At 32.2% G+C, this 18,633-nt stretch overlaps 1 protein-coding gene across 2 annotated transcripts in view; it reads right to left on the minus strand.

Annotated features, from left to right (window-relative positions):
* Positions 1–18,633, minus strand: part of LOC140432437 (uncharacterized) — a 390,948-nt gene that overhangs the window by 18,870 nt on the left and 353,445 nt on the right. Inside the window, exon 6 of one of the 2 annotated variants that reach the window (XM_072520340.1) lies at positions 13,707–13,962. In XM_072520340.1, coding sequence (XP_072376441.1) covers positions 13,707–13,962 — 256 coding nt within the window. The remainder of the gene's footprint in view (positions 1–13,706; positions 13,963–18,633) is intronic. The other variant, XM_072520341.1, reaches the window with a different exon arrangement.

Raw genomic sequence — 18,633 nt, forward strand, 5'->3', positions numbered from 1 at the left:
AATTATGGAGAGGAGACGGATGGTAAAAAACAAAAACCTAACAAGATACAAATAACTCAACAGGGAAATTGAGAAAAAAATAAATGTAGCTAAGGAGAGTGGATGAAAGAAAAATGTAAAGAGGTAGAAGATCTGCAAATGAAGCATAAAGATAGAGAACTGCACAGAAAGGTTAAAGAAGTAGCTGGAGTATGGAAACCCAAACACTTATCGACTGTAACAAACAAAAAAAAACAAATGGAAATGGACCCTGAAAAACAAAAACAAATATGGGAGCAATATCTTAAAGATTTGTTTGGTGATCAGAGAACAGAAGAGCCCCCACAAATAGATATAGATGAAAAATTAAACATTCTCACCGAAGAAGTTTTGCAGGCAATAAAAGACGCAAAGAACAACAAGGCACCCGGCGAAGACCTAATAACAGCCGAACATTTTAAACACCTAAGTGATAATGCTGTCAGGAAATTAACATCCCTCTACAACAGTATATATGAACATGGCATAATACCGCATGACTGGCTAACATCCACATATATAGTCTTCCTAAGAAACAAAAAGCAAGGAAATGTGAAGACCATCGAACTGTATCTCTAATGAGTTATGTCACTAAGATTTTTATGCGAATAATTTATAACCGAATTCAAAATAAGTGTGAAGAATACCTGAGTCGTTCTCAATATGGCTTTAGAAAGGGTACAGGCACTAGAGAAGCAATTATGAGATTGACACTGATGGCAGAAAGGTTTCTTGAGGTTCAAAAACAGCTGTATGTGTGCTTTGTCGATTATAGAAAGGCCTTTGACCGCATCAAACACGGAAAATTGATTGAGGTGCTAAAAGAAGTAGGGTTGGACGGACACGACATAGCTATCATCAGTAATACATACTGGAACCACACAGGATGCGTTCGAACAGAGAACGGAAACACCAAGTACATCCACATAGAACGAGGAGTGCGTCAAGGGTGCATTTTATCCCCCCTATTATTTAATGTATATGCCGAACATATAATCAGAGCTTCTCTTAAAGATCGCCCTGAAGGTGCCAGAGCCAATGGAACCATCATTAACAATATAAGATATGCCGATGACACCGTAGTATTAGCAGAAACAGAAGACCAACTAAATATATTGATGAACATATTATCAGAAGAAAGTCACAGGCTGGGCTTGGACATTAACTTTTCCAAAACCAACATTCTGATATTCCACAAAAACCCCCATGAACAAGTTACACCTAACATACAAATAAATGGTATCACCCTTCAGAGTTCCCAAAGCTTCATATACCTGGGCAGAGAACTAAATAGTCAACTAAACCACTCAAAAGAAATTAGAAGACGCACTGAAATAGCAAGATCTGGTTTCATGAATATGCGTAAAATGCTCTGTAACCCCAAGATATCAGTCTCAATAAGATTGAGAACACTAAAGTGTTGGACCTGAGACCTGGACATTAAATCAGTATGACGTCAATAAATTAAATTCATTTGAAATGTGGATGTACCGCCGAATGCTAAGAATAAGCTGGAAAAGCAGAACTACGAATGAAGAAAATTTATTAAAATCCTTTGTAAAAGGTATATATTTTTAAAAACCCAAACGGGCTGTGCTAGACAAAACGTTTTCGGAATCCATTATTCCATCATCGGTGTCCTAGAAAATATATAACCACTTAATTAAAAAGAACGTGAAGTTCTTTTTAATTAAGTGGTTAAGTGATTTTAATTAAGTGGTTATATATTTTCTAGGACACCGATGATGGAATAATGGATTCCGAAAACGTTTTGTCTAACACAGCCTGTTTGGGTTTTTAAAAATATGTAAAAGTAAACCTATGTTTATTTTAAGTGAAACAGCAGGGCTTAGTTATTTTTAGTTATTTAAAGTTTTAGGTTGTATGACTGTTTAAGTTTTATTGACATCGACATATTGTAAATTGTATGGTACAACAAATTACTTAATGGCGTAAGAAATAGCGTTGTTCTTGATTCTCTTTTTAGGTTTGTATATTTGTTAAGTTATTTTAGTTATGTTATTATTGTTAATAATTTATATTGTAGAATTTTAACGATAATAAACTCTTTTTAGACGAATTCAAACTGCTATCTCTTCACATGAATAAGGGTATGATATTACACTTATAAATCAAGAACTTAAGCTGATAAAAAAAATATAGTGATAACTATAAATTTCCAAGCCGTTATTTGGATAAAACGATATTTAAGAATGAATTTTACATCAATGAGAATTTGCATGGCTATAGAAGCAAACAGTAGTGATAGTAAGAAAAATGTATATAAATTTAAGTGGCTGCAGCCAACAGGGTCCCGTTTTTATTATGAAATCCCCTTTGAAAAACAACTTCAAATTGATCATTCTGAACTATTTCATCTGAAAAAAGTGAAGAATATATTAGCATCTATGAAAACAAGAGGATCCTTTAGAACATGTACTATAGCATTAGAAGACAATTTGAAGGAGATTTATTTTGATTCAGATGGTGATGTGGTTTATCAAAGTGAGTACTTACAACAGACCTTATTACCAGTGTATGAGAAGATAGAAACAGCTGAACAATTTCCATCATTTGCTGAGTTGCTCCAGAAATTTAATGACACAAATTTACCTAAAGTTGAAAAGAAAAATTTAAAAAAAATAAAAGATGATTTTGTACTTCGAAATTTTGATGGAAATAATGTTCCAATGAATTCATGGCTCAAGACCTTCGAATCAGAATGTTTGCGATGTGAGGTGGTTGCTGATGAAGACAAGATTTTGATTCTACGTTTGTTTCTTGATGGAATAGCAAAAGAATGGTTTGAATCAAAAATAATAACATTAGGCTTAGATAACAGTTTTGAGGTATGGAAAATTAATTTTTTAGATAGTTTTTGTGAAACAGGTTGGCATAATCATAGGCAAGCTTATTCTTTTAGGTATATAGGTGGTAGTATTGTTGATTATGCGTTTCGTAAAGAAAATTTATTGCTAAATATAAAGAATGATTTTCCCATTGATATACTAATTGATTTAATTGTAACAAATTTGCCAATTTATATACAAGATAATATTAATAGAGCTGACGTTACAACAATGGAAAAATTGGTAGGTGAATTACGAAAATTGGAAAGTTTAGTTATAAAAAAGAAGAATAAATTGGAGACAAAACCAAATTTTTATCAAAAATCTACTATAATACCAGAAGAACAGAAAACTACTTGTTAATATTGTGATAGAAAAGGATTCCCTGGGAGGTTTCATCCAGAGGCAATATGCCGTTTAAAGCAAAAAGATAAAAAGGTAACAAAAGAAAACAAATCAAATGATATTAAATATATTAATAATATTGCTATACAGGAGACATTAAATGAAACAGTAACTGAACAAAAAAACTAGATTTGCTGCCATTGATCAAATTAAAAGTATTCCTAAATAATAAAGAATTATGTGGAGTTTATGACCCAGGCTCAAATGTTACTCTTCTGAATTCGAAGGTGGCAAGAAAGTTAGGATTAGATATTCAAGAAGATAGGAATATGTTTAAAACGATAAATGGCAGAACAAATTTTACAGGAAAACTAATTGCAAAACTGAAAATTAATAAAATTGAGAAAAATATTAATCTTTTTGTAATTAATGATGAATATTTTGAGTACGATATTCTACTCGGATTAGATTCTATTTTAAATTTTCAAATGAAACAAGATTTTGATTTAGAGATTTATCAAAGATTATACGGAAAAATTGAAGAAAAAATCGAAAAATTTAATTATAATATTAATATTACAGAATACTCCATAAACTTTAATGAGGGAATTCCCACAGAACTTTTTGAAGCAAAATTACAACATTTATTGCCATATCAGAAAAATAAAATAGAAATATTACTAAATAAATATGACAATATTTTTGCAAAACATAAATTTGACATTGGGCAGGTTCAAAATAATGAAGCTCAAATTAAACTTTTAGAACATAAATTTGTTGCAAAAAGACCCTATAGATGCTCGATAGAAGACCAAAAAGAGATAGAATTTCAAATAGGACAATTATTAAAAGCAAATTTAATAGAAGAATCATCTTCACCTTTTGCAGCACCTGTTATATTGGCTTTTAAAAAAGATGAAGGATCTAAAACAAGATTGTGCATTGACTTTCGTGAGTTAAACAAATTAATTATTCCTGAACCCCAACCTTTTCCTTTAATTGACGAGATTTTGACCAAAACAAGGAATGCTAGGTTCTTTACTACTTTAGATATAAATTCTGCTTTTTGGTGTATTCCAGTTCGGATAAAAGATAAATACAAGACAGCCTTCGTTACCCAAAGTGGTCATTGGCAATGGAAATGCTTACCTTTTGGGCTTAAAACATCTCCCGCAATATTTCAAAGAATTTTAAGTAATATTATCAGGAAGCATAATTTAAATTCATTTTGTATAAACTACATAGATGACATTTTAATATTCTCATTATCATTTGAAGAACACTTAGACCATATAGAAAGACTTATGAAAGCAATTATTGAAGAGGGATTTAGGCTCAAACTTCTAAAATGTAATTTTGCAAGAGAAGAGGTTAAATATTTGGGACACATTGTGGGACACAATTCAGTTTGTCCGTTACATGATAATTTAATATCGATCAGAGATTTTCCAGCACCAGACACGAGAAAAAAAGTACGACAGTTTTTGGAAAAAGTAAATTTTTACCACAAATATATAAAAGATTCAGCTAGGTTATTAGAGCCACTACATAATTTACTTAGAAAAGATATCAAATTCCACTGGTCTTTAAGCTGCCAAACAGCTTTTGATAGGGCAAAGAATATCCTCTGTTCTGAACCTATACTAGCCATTTTTAACCCAAATGCTCCTACATCTATATATACAGATGCTAGTGTTCTAGGAATTGGTGCGGTTCTGAAACAAAAACAAAGAGATGGAGAAATGAAACCCGTAGCATACTTTTCAAAAAAATTGAACAAATATCAAAAAAATAAAAAGGCTATTTTTTTAGAATGCCTGGCAATTAAAGAAGCAATAAAATTTTGGCAATACTGGCTAATGGGAAGAAAATTTCTCGTTATTACTGATCATAAACCCCTTGAGGGAAGAGAACTTCGTACAAGACCAGATGAAGAATTAGGAGATATGACACATTTTCTTTCACAATTTGACTTCGACATTAAATATGAACCTGGAAAAGAAAATGTAGAAGCAGACTGCCTTTCTAGAAACCCAGTGTTGGAAAATATGAAAAATGCAGAAACATTCATAAGAACAGTAAACCTAGTCACATTAACTGAGATAAAACAAGACCAAAATAATAATCGACAAGTTATAGATACAATGAGAGGAACAATTTTGAACCAAGATATATTTTATAAATTAAGGACGAATGAAAAAAGAATAATTTTATCCAAAGATTTTGGAAAAGAGTTAATAACAAAAGTTCACAAATTTTATGGTCATATTTGTGCTGGTAAAGTAACAAACAAAATTAGAAATTTTTACTACATTAAGAATATAGATTCACTAGCAAAGGATATCTGTCAAAAATGCGAGATCTGCTGTAAAAATAAAACAAGAATCGGTCCAAAATATGGTCTTCTGTCACAATTGGGTCCAGCAAAAGAACCTTTTCAGATAATGTCCTTAGATACAATAGGAGGAATTGGTGGCAATCGTTCGACAAAAAAATACCTCCACTTACTTGTAGATCACTTCACCAGATATGCGTTTGCAGTTACTTCTAAAAATCAGACCACAGATGATTTCATAAAATTAATCACCAAAATTCAAGATAAACACCCCATAAAAACATTATTAACAGATCAGTATCCAGGAATTAATTCCAAAATATTTAGAAATCATATGAAACATTTAAATATTCAATTAATTTTTACAGCAGTAGACTGTCCATTCTCGAATGGATTAAATGAAAGACTTAATCAGACATTAGTTAACAGAATAAGATGCAAACAAAATGAAACTAGAATTCGAGCATGGACAAAAATAGCTGAAGAATGTATAGAGGAATACAATAAAACAGATCATTCTGTAACCGGATATAGCCCAGAATATTTGCTTTTTGGAAAAGCAGATCCGATTGTTCCCGAGGAACTGTGTGAGACAACAAATGTATCAAAAGATAAAGAAATAGCCTATAAAAATTCGGTACGGTAAATATTCGGTAATAAAAAACTGTATGACAAAAATAGAAAATCCTATGAATTCAAAGAGGGAGATTGGGCATATGTAGAAAATAAATCAAAACTAAATAGAAAAAAACTTGACGAAGTAAGAGTAGGTCCATTTCAAATAAAAAAACAAATTTCAAATACATTATATGAAGTAGATATTGGATACAAAAAGAATGATATGAATTATTTCCATATTTCAAAATTGATGCCTTGTGATAAACCATATACTTAGATGGTTCATCATACCTTTTTGGTAGGGGGATGTAAAAGTAAACCTATGTTTATTTTAAGTGAAACAGCAGGGTTTAGTTATTTTTAGTTATTTAAAGTTTTAGGTTGTATGACTGTTTAAGTTTTATTCACATCGACATATTGTAAATTGTATGGTACAATTGTCAAATTACTTAATGGCGTAAGAAATAGCGTTGTTCTTGATTCTCTTTTTAGGTTTGTATATTTGTTAAGTTATTTTAGTTATGTTATTATTGTTAATTAGAAACGATGAAATAAGAAATCGGATGGGGGTAGATGGATCACTGGCAACAGACATAGAAAGGAAACAACTTATATGGTATGGCCATGTTCAAAGAATGCCAGAAACAAGACTACCAAAAATCGCCATGAAATGGATACCACCAAATCGTAAGAAACGAGGAAGACCAAAAAGAACATGGAAGGAGGGAATAACAAAGGCAATGAGCTCCCGAGACTTGACCGAAGAACAATGGAATGATAGAAATTCGTGGAAATTAGGCATCGGACAACGACGCAAGACGTTTTGAAACCGATATATATATATATTATTGTTAATAATTTATATTGTAGAATTTTAACGATAATAAACTCTTTTTAGACGAATTCAAACTGCTATCTCTTCACATGAATAAGGGTATGATATTACACTTATAAATATATACCTTTTACAAAGGATTTTAATAAATTTTTTTAATATATGGTATACAGCCAAATACAGGAACGTAGATTCCTTGTGGATTACGAATGAAGAAGTACTGAGAGCAATGAACACACGCCCTCATCTGGTCAATACTATCAAAATTAGAAAGACGTCTTATCTAGGACACATAATGCGCCATTGGAAATTTGAGCAGCTTCAAGTAATATTGGAAGGCAAGATTGAAGGTAAAAGGAGCATAAAGCGAAAGAAAAAATCTTGGCTACGAAACATCAGAGATTGGACCCACACAAAGAATTTATTTTTGAAGAATCCAAAACCAAAAATTTTATTGAAACCAGCAAGAATGTACTGAATATTTGAGACGTATCCTGGACAAGTTTTAATACGTCAAAATTATCACGGCACATGGACTTTCCACACCATTACTGGAAAAACAACACCAAAACAAATAACTCTGATACCAAATAAAGTAAAAATAAAATAAGTCAACCAAAGTTTTGAGATCGAATGGAGTTAACTAAATATCTCAAGAATCCTTTTAATAAAGAATTTTATCTTAATCTAGAACCAGAATCCGGGGAAACCAAGGACCATACTTTATTCGTAGAATTTTAGTGATGATAATAGCAGTGGTGGCGAATATAATTTTTTGTTATTTCTACGAGGATATTATATATAAGTTCACTTTTTAATATATTTCATATCACCGATTTTTATTTAAAATATCAATAAAAATATGAATTCAACATATATAATTATTTTAATACCCACATTCCTGCCAATGAATATCTTAGTAAAATTAAGATTTGAAATCAATTGAAGCTGGGTAGTTTTTCTTGATTAGCCAAAATTTTAATTTTTGGAAAAGTATTGTTTTTCAAATATCTTATTCAGAACAAACACTAGGTAATGTCTAATACTTGCATTTCCGCAAAAACATATGATCGAATTATGCCCCAAGAATAAAATATTTAACAAATATCGCCACTGTACATTTATTGTTTCTTAATAAACAAAAGTATAGTTTGTTTAAATCCAAAGAGAACATTTTTATATCTTTTTTTCGGCATCACACGTTATTGTTACAAAATCAATACAACGAAGTCTCTTTGGTGTGCGTGATCAGTACACTTTATTTCGTGACTCAATTTACTAAATACATTATTAAGAAGTTCTCAAGATGTTTAGTTTTTAATAATATAAAATTAATGTTTCGGAACTCCAAACAATGATTTCACGAAATAGTTCGAAGTTTGATTAAAAGCTACTTGTTCTAGGACTACCCGAATATAATAATAATAATTATTAAAATTAATCTAATATATTCTTATATACTAATATGATAACATTTTTACGAGAATGGGAAATACCTCTCTCCTGAACAAAACTAACTGAAAACATATCTTTTCTTCTTCTTTTTTACAGAGTCTAAGTTCTTTAACTGAGTATGTAAGTAATCATTTAAGGAGATAAAAAGTAGAATCGATAAGGCTAGGAGTGCATTCAAAAACATAGCTAAACTCTTTAGAAGCTACAACCTTAATCTGGATATCCAAAGGCTCCTACGATGGTATATCTTATCGACATTATATTATCAAATAGAATCCTGGACATTCACTGAAATCATGGAGAAGAAACTTAAAATCTTCGCGATGTAGTTATAAAGGCCAATTCTTAAAATATGGATACACAAAATAAGTAACGAGGCCATACTACACAGAAATAAGAAAATGGGAAAACTAAAAAAATGGATAACTAAAATAACAAGGTAAAGAATTCGGAAAGCGAGGAATCAGAAGAAGAATATCATGGTTAAAAATCCTGAGAAAATGGGTTTTTACAACAACGATTAATCTACTTAAAGTATTAGTCAATAAAATAATTATAGCCAGGATGATCGTCAATATTCGAAACGAATATGTACTAAAACAAGAAGAAGAGTAATCATTGTGGTCGTTAATTAAAGTACCCCATATATCTATATTAATAAATACGCTGTATAATTTTTTGGCTTACTGCTAACTGTATGATGTGGTTTGGTCTTTTATTAAGATCAGCGGCCTCGCAAACCATAGTGAGGAGATTAAGACATTTATAAAGCTAAATAATCGTTCGATTATACATTTTGAATTATTTTTATTGCGAGCCATCTTGATAGGACATTGTAAAAAACAATATAATGCCTTGCATTTTAAGGGTTTTCTCAGCTTTTTCAGCTAGACGATACAATTTTTTATAAATATTGAGTTATGAGTCCTAATAAATGAGAAATTTGTAGAAAAAACTTCGGCAGAGATCATTAAACAAGCTGTTTTTGTCAAAGATATTCAAGTAAAAATAAAAAATCAGCTTGTAATTTATTTAAAAATGAATAGACAAATTTATTATTTACAGATAACAATAACTCATCAAGTAGTCTTAATGAAGATAGGGCTTCATCCAAATAAGAAACTAACCATGAAAAGAACAAATTAAAGTAAAAATAACGCTACAATTAAAATCTACACAAACAAATTTACTTCTTACTTTTTATTTTATCTAGATAAACAAAGATAACAACTATCTACGTAATATCAGATATCCGTATATAAAATTAAGTCCATACGGACCTCTAAGGACTAAATAATGGAGATTCTCGAATCCATTAGATATCACAGTTCTAGAAACATATCGATAAAAACATTAACAATCATGCTGTGCAACTTGGTATATTTCAAACGCAACAGATTACGATTGTTTAAAAGTATTACATAAAATAATTTATCCAACATAAATGTAAAATGTTTAAAAGTATTACATAAAATAATTAGACTATTATGGCTTCAATCCACTAGGATTCAAGAGACATACTAGGGGTAAACTAGTACTGTCTGGTAACACCTAGGACGATTTAGTGTTATTATATTTATTTTCCGTCGATCGTATATTTATGATCAATTTTAACACCCTCAAAATCATTGATTAATGACCCATAATAATAAATGATTTTCTAATAATAAACGATTTCATTATATGCAACACAACATACATTGCTTGCATAAATTAATTAAATGCTCTGTGATTGGCAAAGACCTGTGGTGTAGGCAACCAAACATATACCCACTAAAAAATTTAAAATGAAGTAGCCGCTGTTAGTACTATCTGTCATTGTATGTCATTATTTACTTTATTGTTTAAAATTCTGTGTATTTGAAAAATCAAAAGATGGATATTGACGAAGAGTTTAATTTAACTCCACCAGAAGTGGCAGAAACTGCAAATGAAATATCTTTAAGTTTACTGCCTGAAAAAAGCACAGTGTTGTACGAAAAAACATACGCTAAATTTATTGCATGATGTGACGAGAGAAAAATAATACGATATTCAGAATCTGTATTGTTGACATATTTTTCAAACATTGCCGAAAAAGAACTAATAGCAAGTTTGTGGCCCAAATATTCGATGCTAAAATCAACCTTAAGTTTAAAATCAAACATTGATATATCTAAATATAATAAGTTAATTATGTTTATTAAGAAAAAAAGAACAGGTTATGTACCAAAGAAATCAAAAATATTTGAAAAAAACAAGTCCAGAAATTCATCTCTGATGCTCCTAACGACGTGTTTCTAATGATAAAGATAAACCAGTAAATTTAGTTTATATATATTTAATGCTCATATTTCATAACATTTTACTTTATAGGTTGCATTGATTTTCGGAGTGGCTAGTGCATTAAGAAAGGACGAACTATTGAAATTAGAAACAAATAACGTTCAAGACTTGGGGTCAAAGTTTCTTGTCACAATAAAAGTATCAAAAACACACACAAATAGAATATTTACCATAGTAGATAACGAAGCAAATACCATTCTCACTGCGATCAAAAACTATATTTCTTTAAGACCGGCACACACACCACATACACGATTTTTCATTTTTTATAAAAATAACAAATGTTCCACAAAACCAGTTGGCATAAATACGTTTTCCAAAATTCCTTCCGTTATTGCTAAATTCTTAAAATTAGAGCACCGCCATCTCTACACTGGGCATTGTTTTAGACGTTCCTCTGCCTCAATTCTGTGTGACAGTGGTGCAGATTTTTCAGCTATTAAAAACACTAGGTGGCTGGAAATCGACTGCTGTAGCAGAAGGTTATATGTTAGTAGATAATTCTATGCAGAATGAACTTGAGACGGTTGAAAAACTCTTGGGACAAAATACCACCAAACCTTGCCAAAGTGCTTCCTTCAGCACCAAAGCTTCTTCTTCTATCATATAATTTACAGAGGTACAAGAAGACTTAAATATAAATTTGTCAAAATGCTATATGGCAGAGAATCATTTATCAATACCTTCCTTTAATTTCAGTAATTGTCCTATTTAGAATATTAATGTTTACAATAATAAAACTACCACTAAGGAAAATTAAACTTTGAATAAAGTTATTGAAAGCTGAAAAAATTGTTGTTTATCGTTAAATAAATAAAAATTTAAAGTAACATATCTTTATTTCTGAAAAGTACGGTCGACGGAAAAGTTTTGTGTGAATTAAAATGGCGATTAACAATCTCGAACAATTGTTAATCGCCCTTATTAATTTACTTGTTGGTTAAATAACTATTAATAATACTTTATATGTATATATAAAACTTCGGGGGAAATAGAAATAGTTGTTTAAACTTCAGGGCACCATAGATTTATTCTCAAGACTCAATGGAAACATAATAAAACAAAATTACAGAACAGGTGACAGATGTAGAAGAACAACATAGTTTTCATGTAGGCAGATCCTGTACGGATAGCATATTTTCTCTAAAACAGGTTATTGAGAAAAGATTAGCTCACAATCTCTCAACTCATACAGTCTTTATAGATCTGACAGATATACGATAGCGTACCACTTTCTATGCTCTGGGTAGCAATGGAAAAACAAGGAATAAACAAAAGTAAATATATATGAGTACAATAGCTTTACAAAAATATGACGGTAAAAATTAAAGCTGCAAACAAATTAATTACATAAATTCATATTAGTAAGGGTCTGAAGCAAGGCTGCTGTATAGCACCTACACCCTTTAAAATATACCCAAATGAGGCGCTCCCAGTGTGGAGAAGAAAATGCGCCAATATGGGCATCTTAATTGACGACAAGAGATTCTACACGATACACTTCCCTAACGACCAAGCCACTTTAGCCAAAGACAAGTGTGATATAGTATATATGCTAAATGGGAAATTAGTACACCAAGTGGGGTCTCACAATTAATATACAAAAAATCGAGTACTTAATTGCAGGAGAAAAACCAGAAAGCTTACAAATTGAAATGCAAACTATAAAATGAACTGAAACCTTCAAATACTTAAGACTTCAAATAATATCAAAAGCAGGGAGTGACGTAGAAATACATTCCAGGATGGACCAAGCAAGATCAGCCACTAGATAGCTACATGGACTATTGTAGAATAATAAAATAACAAAAGAAAATAAAAGAAGAATGTATTAAACAATAATAAAAAGTATTGGCTTGTACGGCAAAAATTAAGGCATGGGAATGAACTATTCGAGATGTTGTTGCCGGGTCACTAGACTTAATTGGGCGAGGAACGAAGATATGAGATAAATGAAAATTAATCTGGACATAAACAATAGATACAATTTTGAAGCCAACAGACTAAACTGGTATGGACAATTGCAAATAATGTCTGAAAGAGATGGCCAAAAAAGATAAAAAAAAAGGTACTTCGCTCACTAAAAGAAAACGAGGTAAAACCAAGACGTTCCTGGAGAGAAGATGTAATGACCGCCAGAGATTTAAAAACTGAAGATTGATTCGACAGAAAACATTTAAAATTATGATGCGAGAAACAGAGCCAGCTGTAGAAGACTCGCTTATTATGTTATGTAATGAACATAAAGTACCTAGGGAGTACAATGTCCAGCTATGGAGACGTTGAAAAAGAAGTAACAGATCGTGTACAAAGAGCAAAGAAATTAGCAGAATGCTTTCACAACGCTATATGGCGTACCCGACTACAACACATTACAATTAGGATAAAATCAAAAAATATTAGGCCAGTATTAAACCAACAATAAAGTATTCATCAGAATAAAGACCCGACACAGCCAAAACAAAGAGAATGCTGTAAAACGCAGAAATGCGAATACTGCAATGAAATATAATGTACAGGGTAAAAAGTAGTGGATCCTAGACAGAAAAAAGAATGAAACAACAACATCAGTGGAAAAACCCACATAAGTGAAATTGAGGACACAAGAATTGTTAAAATAAAAAAAGGGTAAATCACTAAGTGATAGAAGAAGTATTGTTCAACCGCGCACGAAGTAGGGTGACAATCCTCCCTAAAGGTAACAATTCGCCAATGAACAATATAAATTGTATATAGAAGAAAAGAAGAAAAAGACGTGTATATAAAAAAATTCGAAAAACTATACAGTCCAGTATTAAAGTTATGTTATATTATAAGTTATAATATTATTAAGTTAGTAATCTAAAAGCATGCAAATTAATTTAATCATACATTACTTAACATCGATAAGAATGCAAAACACTAATAAAGATCAAAAACTGCCTACCATCGTACTTTTCTACGTAGATGGACCACTCACCAAGTAGGAGGGCCTCTCTCAGGGGCACGTTCTCGCTCTGGACCACACTTTCCCTGTCGCTTCTGTATAATATCGGAGCGATGGAGGCGACGCATTTAACTCTCATCGAGCCGCCTCTGAAGTGCTGTTCCGATAGAGTAAAGCTCAAGCCTAATGTTGAAGACATCAGCCCTTTTGGATGGTGCGTTGGGGGATAGTAGATGAGAGCCTCTGAGTTTTGGATCTGGAAATTTCAAATTATTATAACGTTTGTGTTCCCATAAAAAACGCAAACGATTTGTAACTCAGTTAAATAATCCAGGAAATATTACGTAAAGATCTAAAACTTTAATAAAGATAAGTGCTAGTAGGACATGAACAAAATATGTAAAACGAAGACGCAACTACAAATGATTTGCTAATTTTTAATGACAAAATGATTTTAAAAAGCAATGGTTTTATTTATCTATAATCAATTTGGAAATGTATGATGGTACAGAACTTATGTCAGCAGATTTTAACGTTATTTATACAGAACTGCTCAAAGCAGACAATTTATAAATATTAACACCTTTTATACACATATGCCTCTCCTGTTTGTATTGAAAGTGCACGGTCTTATGCAGTATGGATCCAATGTTTCGCCATATTTGCCCAGTACTCCGTAAGGGGGTAATGGGTAGATACACTTTACGATCCCGGTAAAGTTAGGTGTACTACAGGTTCGCAACCCTGCCCTGCCTACGTGAGCGGTGGTTCACTCACTCCCTTTAACCGAGAGGGTATCACGTCCCAACCGATCATCCTTGTCAAATACCCCAAAATTTCTTAACCCATCCTAACATTTGTCTACCAACCCGCACAGGCCAGCGTGGTAGAAAAACGGCCATGAACCCCCGTAAAATGAGAAACGATGAAGACGCAAGGCCCTCAGTCTCCGGCAGTCCCTTGAAACTAGGCTATGGTAGGGAAGGGATTTTAACACTAAAGAAATCACTAATACCATAGAACAAAATAAAAGCCTTAAAGTTCTAAAACGAAAGTTGAAGACAGGAACCAGGAATACGCTAAAAAATAGACAAAGACATGCTGTATATGAACAACAAGAAATTATGAAAATTATCGAAGAGTACCTACTATAGAACATTATATCGTTGAGATTCTTACATTTCAGAGGTGGAAATCCCAGCCATACAAAATCAAGGATCACAAAACTTCCAGATATAACCGAAGAAGAAATCGAATCAGCGTTGAAAGGTATGAAGAACAGCAAATCACCTGGAGAAGATGGCATTGTAAGTAAAATGCTAAAATTAGGAGACGAATGCGTCATAAAAGCTTAAAAAATCCTTTATAATACCTGCCTCTTTGAAGGAGTTACACCAGAAAAATGGAATAGTGCCATTATGATAATATTGCACAAAAAAGGAAATGTAACAAAAATTGGAAACTACAGACCTATCAGCTTGTTATCTCATTTATATAAGCCCTTTATGAGAATAATTTTTAACAGACTGGAACCTAAGCTGGATTTTCACCAATCATTAGAACAGGCCGGATTTAGGACTGGCTTTGGAACGAATGACCACCTACAAGTAATAAAATCCTTAATAGTGAAAGTTACAGAATACAACAAGCCATTGACATTAATATTTGTAGACTTTGAGAAGGCGTTTGACTTAGTCCAGCATAGCTCCATGTTAAGAGCTCTTTCAGAGTGCAGTATTGATCATAGGTACACAACTCTTCTTCGGAATATATATAATAGCGCAACAGCAGCAGTTAGAATGTATTATGGCAACATGCATTTCCCCTCGAGAGTGGTATTAGGCAAGGAGGTACCATCTCTTCTAAGCTATTCACCGCTTTGTTGCAGAGTGCTATGAGAAACAATAATTGGGAGAATATTGGAGTCAACATAAATGGAGAATTTCTGAACAACTTGAGATTTGCAGACGACATAGTCCTTATTGCAGACCGGGTAGATCCTGCCTGCCAGCTTCTTTAAGACCTTCAGAGCTCGTGTACACGAGTTGGATTTAAAATTAATTTCTCCAAAACACAATATATGACCAACCTAGTACTGGTAAAAAACATCTCAACTAACGGCACGCAAATTGAACAGGTATATAGCTATCAATATCTGGGCCACGAGATTAAATTAGGAAGAGATAATAATCAAACAACGGAGCTAAACAGGAGAATAGGACTGGTATGAGCGGCTTACGGAAAACTGAGAGAAGTCTTTAGATCAGATATTTCCATGTGTTTCAAAAGGAAGGTCTTTGATCAATGTGTACTCCCAGTTCTAACGTATGGAGCAGAAATATTGATCCTTACCAAAAAAGTAATCAATAAAATACAAGTGGCACACAAGAGCGATGGAGAGATAACTGGTAATGCTAACGCAGTTCAAAGGATTACAACATTAAAATGGAACTGGACGGGGCATAATGCCAGATTAAAAGATGGACGAAGAAAATTCTGGAATAGAGACCTAGACACGATGCTTATCGTAATCGAGGACGTCCTTCAACAAGGTGGTCAGATGATATCAAACGCATTCAGCATAACTGGATTCAGGGTGCTCAAGATAGAATGCATTGAAATTATTTACGGGAGGCCTATGTCCAGTAGTGGACTTAAAACGGCTGATGATGATGATGAATCACGTATCCCTAAATATTAATATTCGGCATCTAACATTAGTGAATTTCATTTTATATCCTATTACACATATTTTGTGCATAAGAGGAGATACCTACTGCTATCTTTAGGAAAAATGGCTAAAATTTCTTCTGTTTGATTCACATTCGTCCTCCCTTCTACTGATTTGTAAAGCACTGACTTGTTAATGATCGATATAATATGAAAGACATATTAACATATTTCAACTGTATCTAGATTTATATCAATTCTTTCAGTACTTTTTTGAACAGACAGTTCGACTTTCCATATCCTAATATTCCGCTCTCTGTTAAACTCACTGAGTTGGCAATAATTTGCCATTACTTGCATTCTAGGTAACAACTTGTTGCCTACGTTAACAAGCTTACACAACACACATACACGGTAGAAATTCCATTTGTCGTTTAAATTGTTTGCAAATACAAAAAACATCAAGGATAATCAAATCGCTTAAAGGATAAAAATAACACAGGGTTTTTGTTTACAGGGTTTGATTAAATATTTATGCAAAAATTTAACTAAATCAACTTTATACTGTGTGTTTGTGAGTGTTTTCAAACTAACGAGTAAGAAGCCTTATATAAAAGCTATAGGCCAGTTCAATCTGAATATCCCTATGCATCTCTGGTACATTTTTGTATAAATAAAAGACATCTTAAGACTACTTTCAATAGTACCTACTACAAACAAAAAACTCTAAAGTAGTTTATACTTAATATTATAATTTAATTTTCTTTTAAATAAGACTTTAACAAAACATCGCAGTGTATTATCAAGACTGATACGACACACACTAATTAAAACGAAAAATACCTACTTATAAAAATATGTTCGCAGTTTTGAACTAATTCTTTTTATCATTATATTATTTTTATTTAGTTACATCTAAGGATTTTAAAAGCTATAAATATAGCAAAGTTTTTGTTACTGAACTGCCATTTTACCACGAGAACTTCCTCGAGATGTTGTACGATGGCTAACGATCCTTCACGAGATTCCTGAGTGTATACCAAATTTAAATGTGTATACCAATAATATTTAAATCTGGACTCCTCGCTGCCCACTCAATAACTTGAATATTGTGGGTAATCAAATAATTTTGCTTTATCCTGATCACTTGCGGTCTCGCATTATCTTGCTGAAGGATAAATTCTGGACGCATATTTTTAGCAAATGGGACAACATCCGCCAAAAGCCTGAGTTTCTAGAACTGTGGAATTTAAAAAGTGCTCGCTTGGTCTTCTAAAGACTGTAAAACGTCCATCAACATGATTTAAAAGAAATATAAACTCGTCAGTAAACATCATGTTACTTCAATATGCCATGGTCTAATTTATGTGTTCTTCTGCAATCATGCGTCTGGCTGTACAATGTGCAGGGGTCAAAGGCGATACTTTAGCTCTCCTTCTTGCATTCAACAGATGTTTGTGAAGCCGAGTATGTATAGTTCAAGTATTTAAACTCGCAGTTTTCCGTAGTACCTATCTGGTCTAGGCTCCATTTATCGCAGTACGACTAATATTTAACATTTTTGCTGTACGTTGTCTTAAGTAACCTACTGAAATTAAAATTATTGTCATGGAAATATGAATCTCTGTGAGATACACTCGGCTTCGGGGATTTTCAAGTACATCAAAATCCGTCATTATAAGTATAGACGCTTTTTGATCGATCCTGACCAATTGTGAAATGTACATAGTATTAACAATCGTAAAATTCTTACACTGCACCATGATACAGTGTTATAATGTTTATTTTTTTAGTACAAATTTTATTATTAATAAAGTACACAAATTATACCAGCCATTTATCAACACCAGTTTTTATCATCAAAGGTAATTACCAAAACCTGAAGCAAAACAGGTCCGTATTTAGGATAATCAGATGGTAATTAAAAATGAAAGTTGATGTTACTGAGAATAACGATTAATTATCTCAATCTACCTCACAACCACCTATATCTTACTCATATGCAGCCAGTAAACAACAAGAATCAATCTATCCATCCAAACTACAAGCAATAGTTTTTAATTCTCTCAATACTGTCAAATTAGACGAATATTTGTTAGCGATAGGCACTTTAGTTTGTCCAAAACATATTCTTTTTTTATCAAGAATCACCATCAATCGTATCTGTAATTATTTCTCAAGCAAACAAATCGTAGATGATTTTTTTTAATCAAAGGAGGTTTCATCACTAAAAACAATATACAAATTCAAGTCCGTA

This window comes from Diabrotica undecimpunctata, chromosome 1 (genome assembly GCF_040954645.1).
Source record: "Diabrotica undecimpunctata isolate CICGRU chromosome 1, icDiaUnde3, whole genome shotgun sequence".
NCBI classification, from domain to species: domain Eukaryota; kingdom Metazoa; phylum Arthropoda; class Insecta; order Coleoptera; family Chrysomelidae; genus Diabrotica; species Diabrotica undecimpunctata.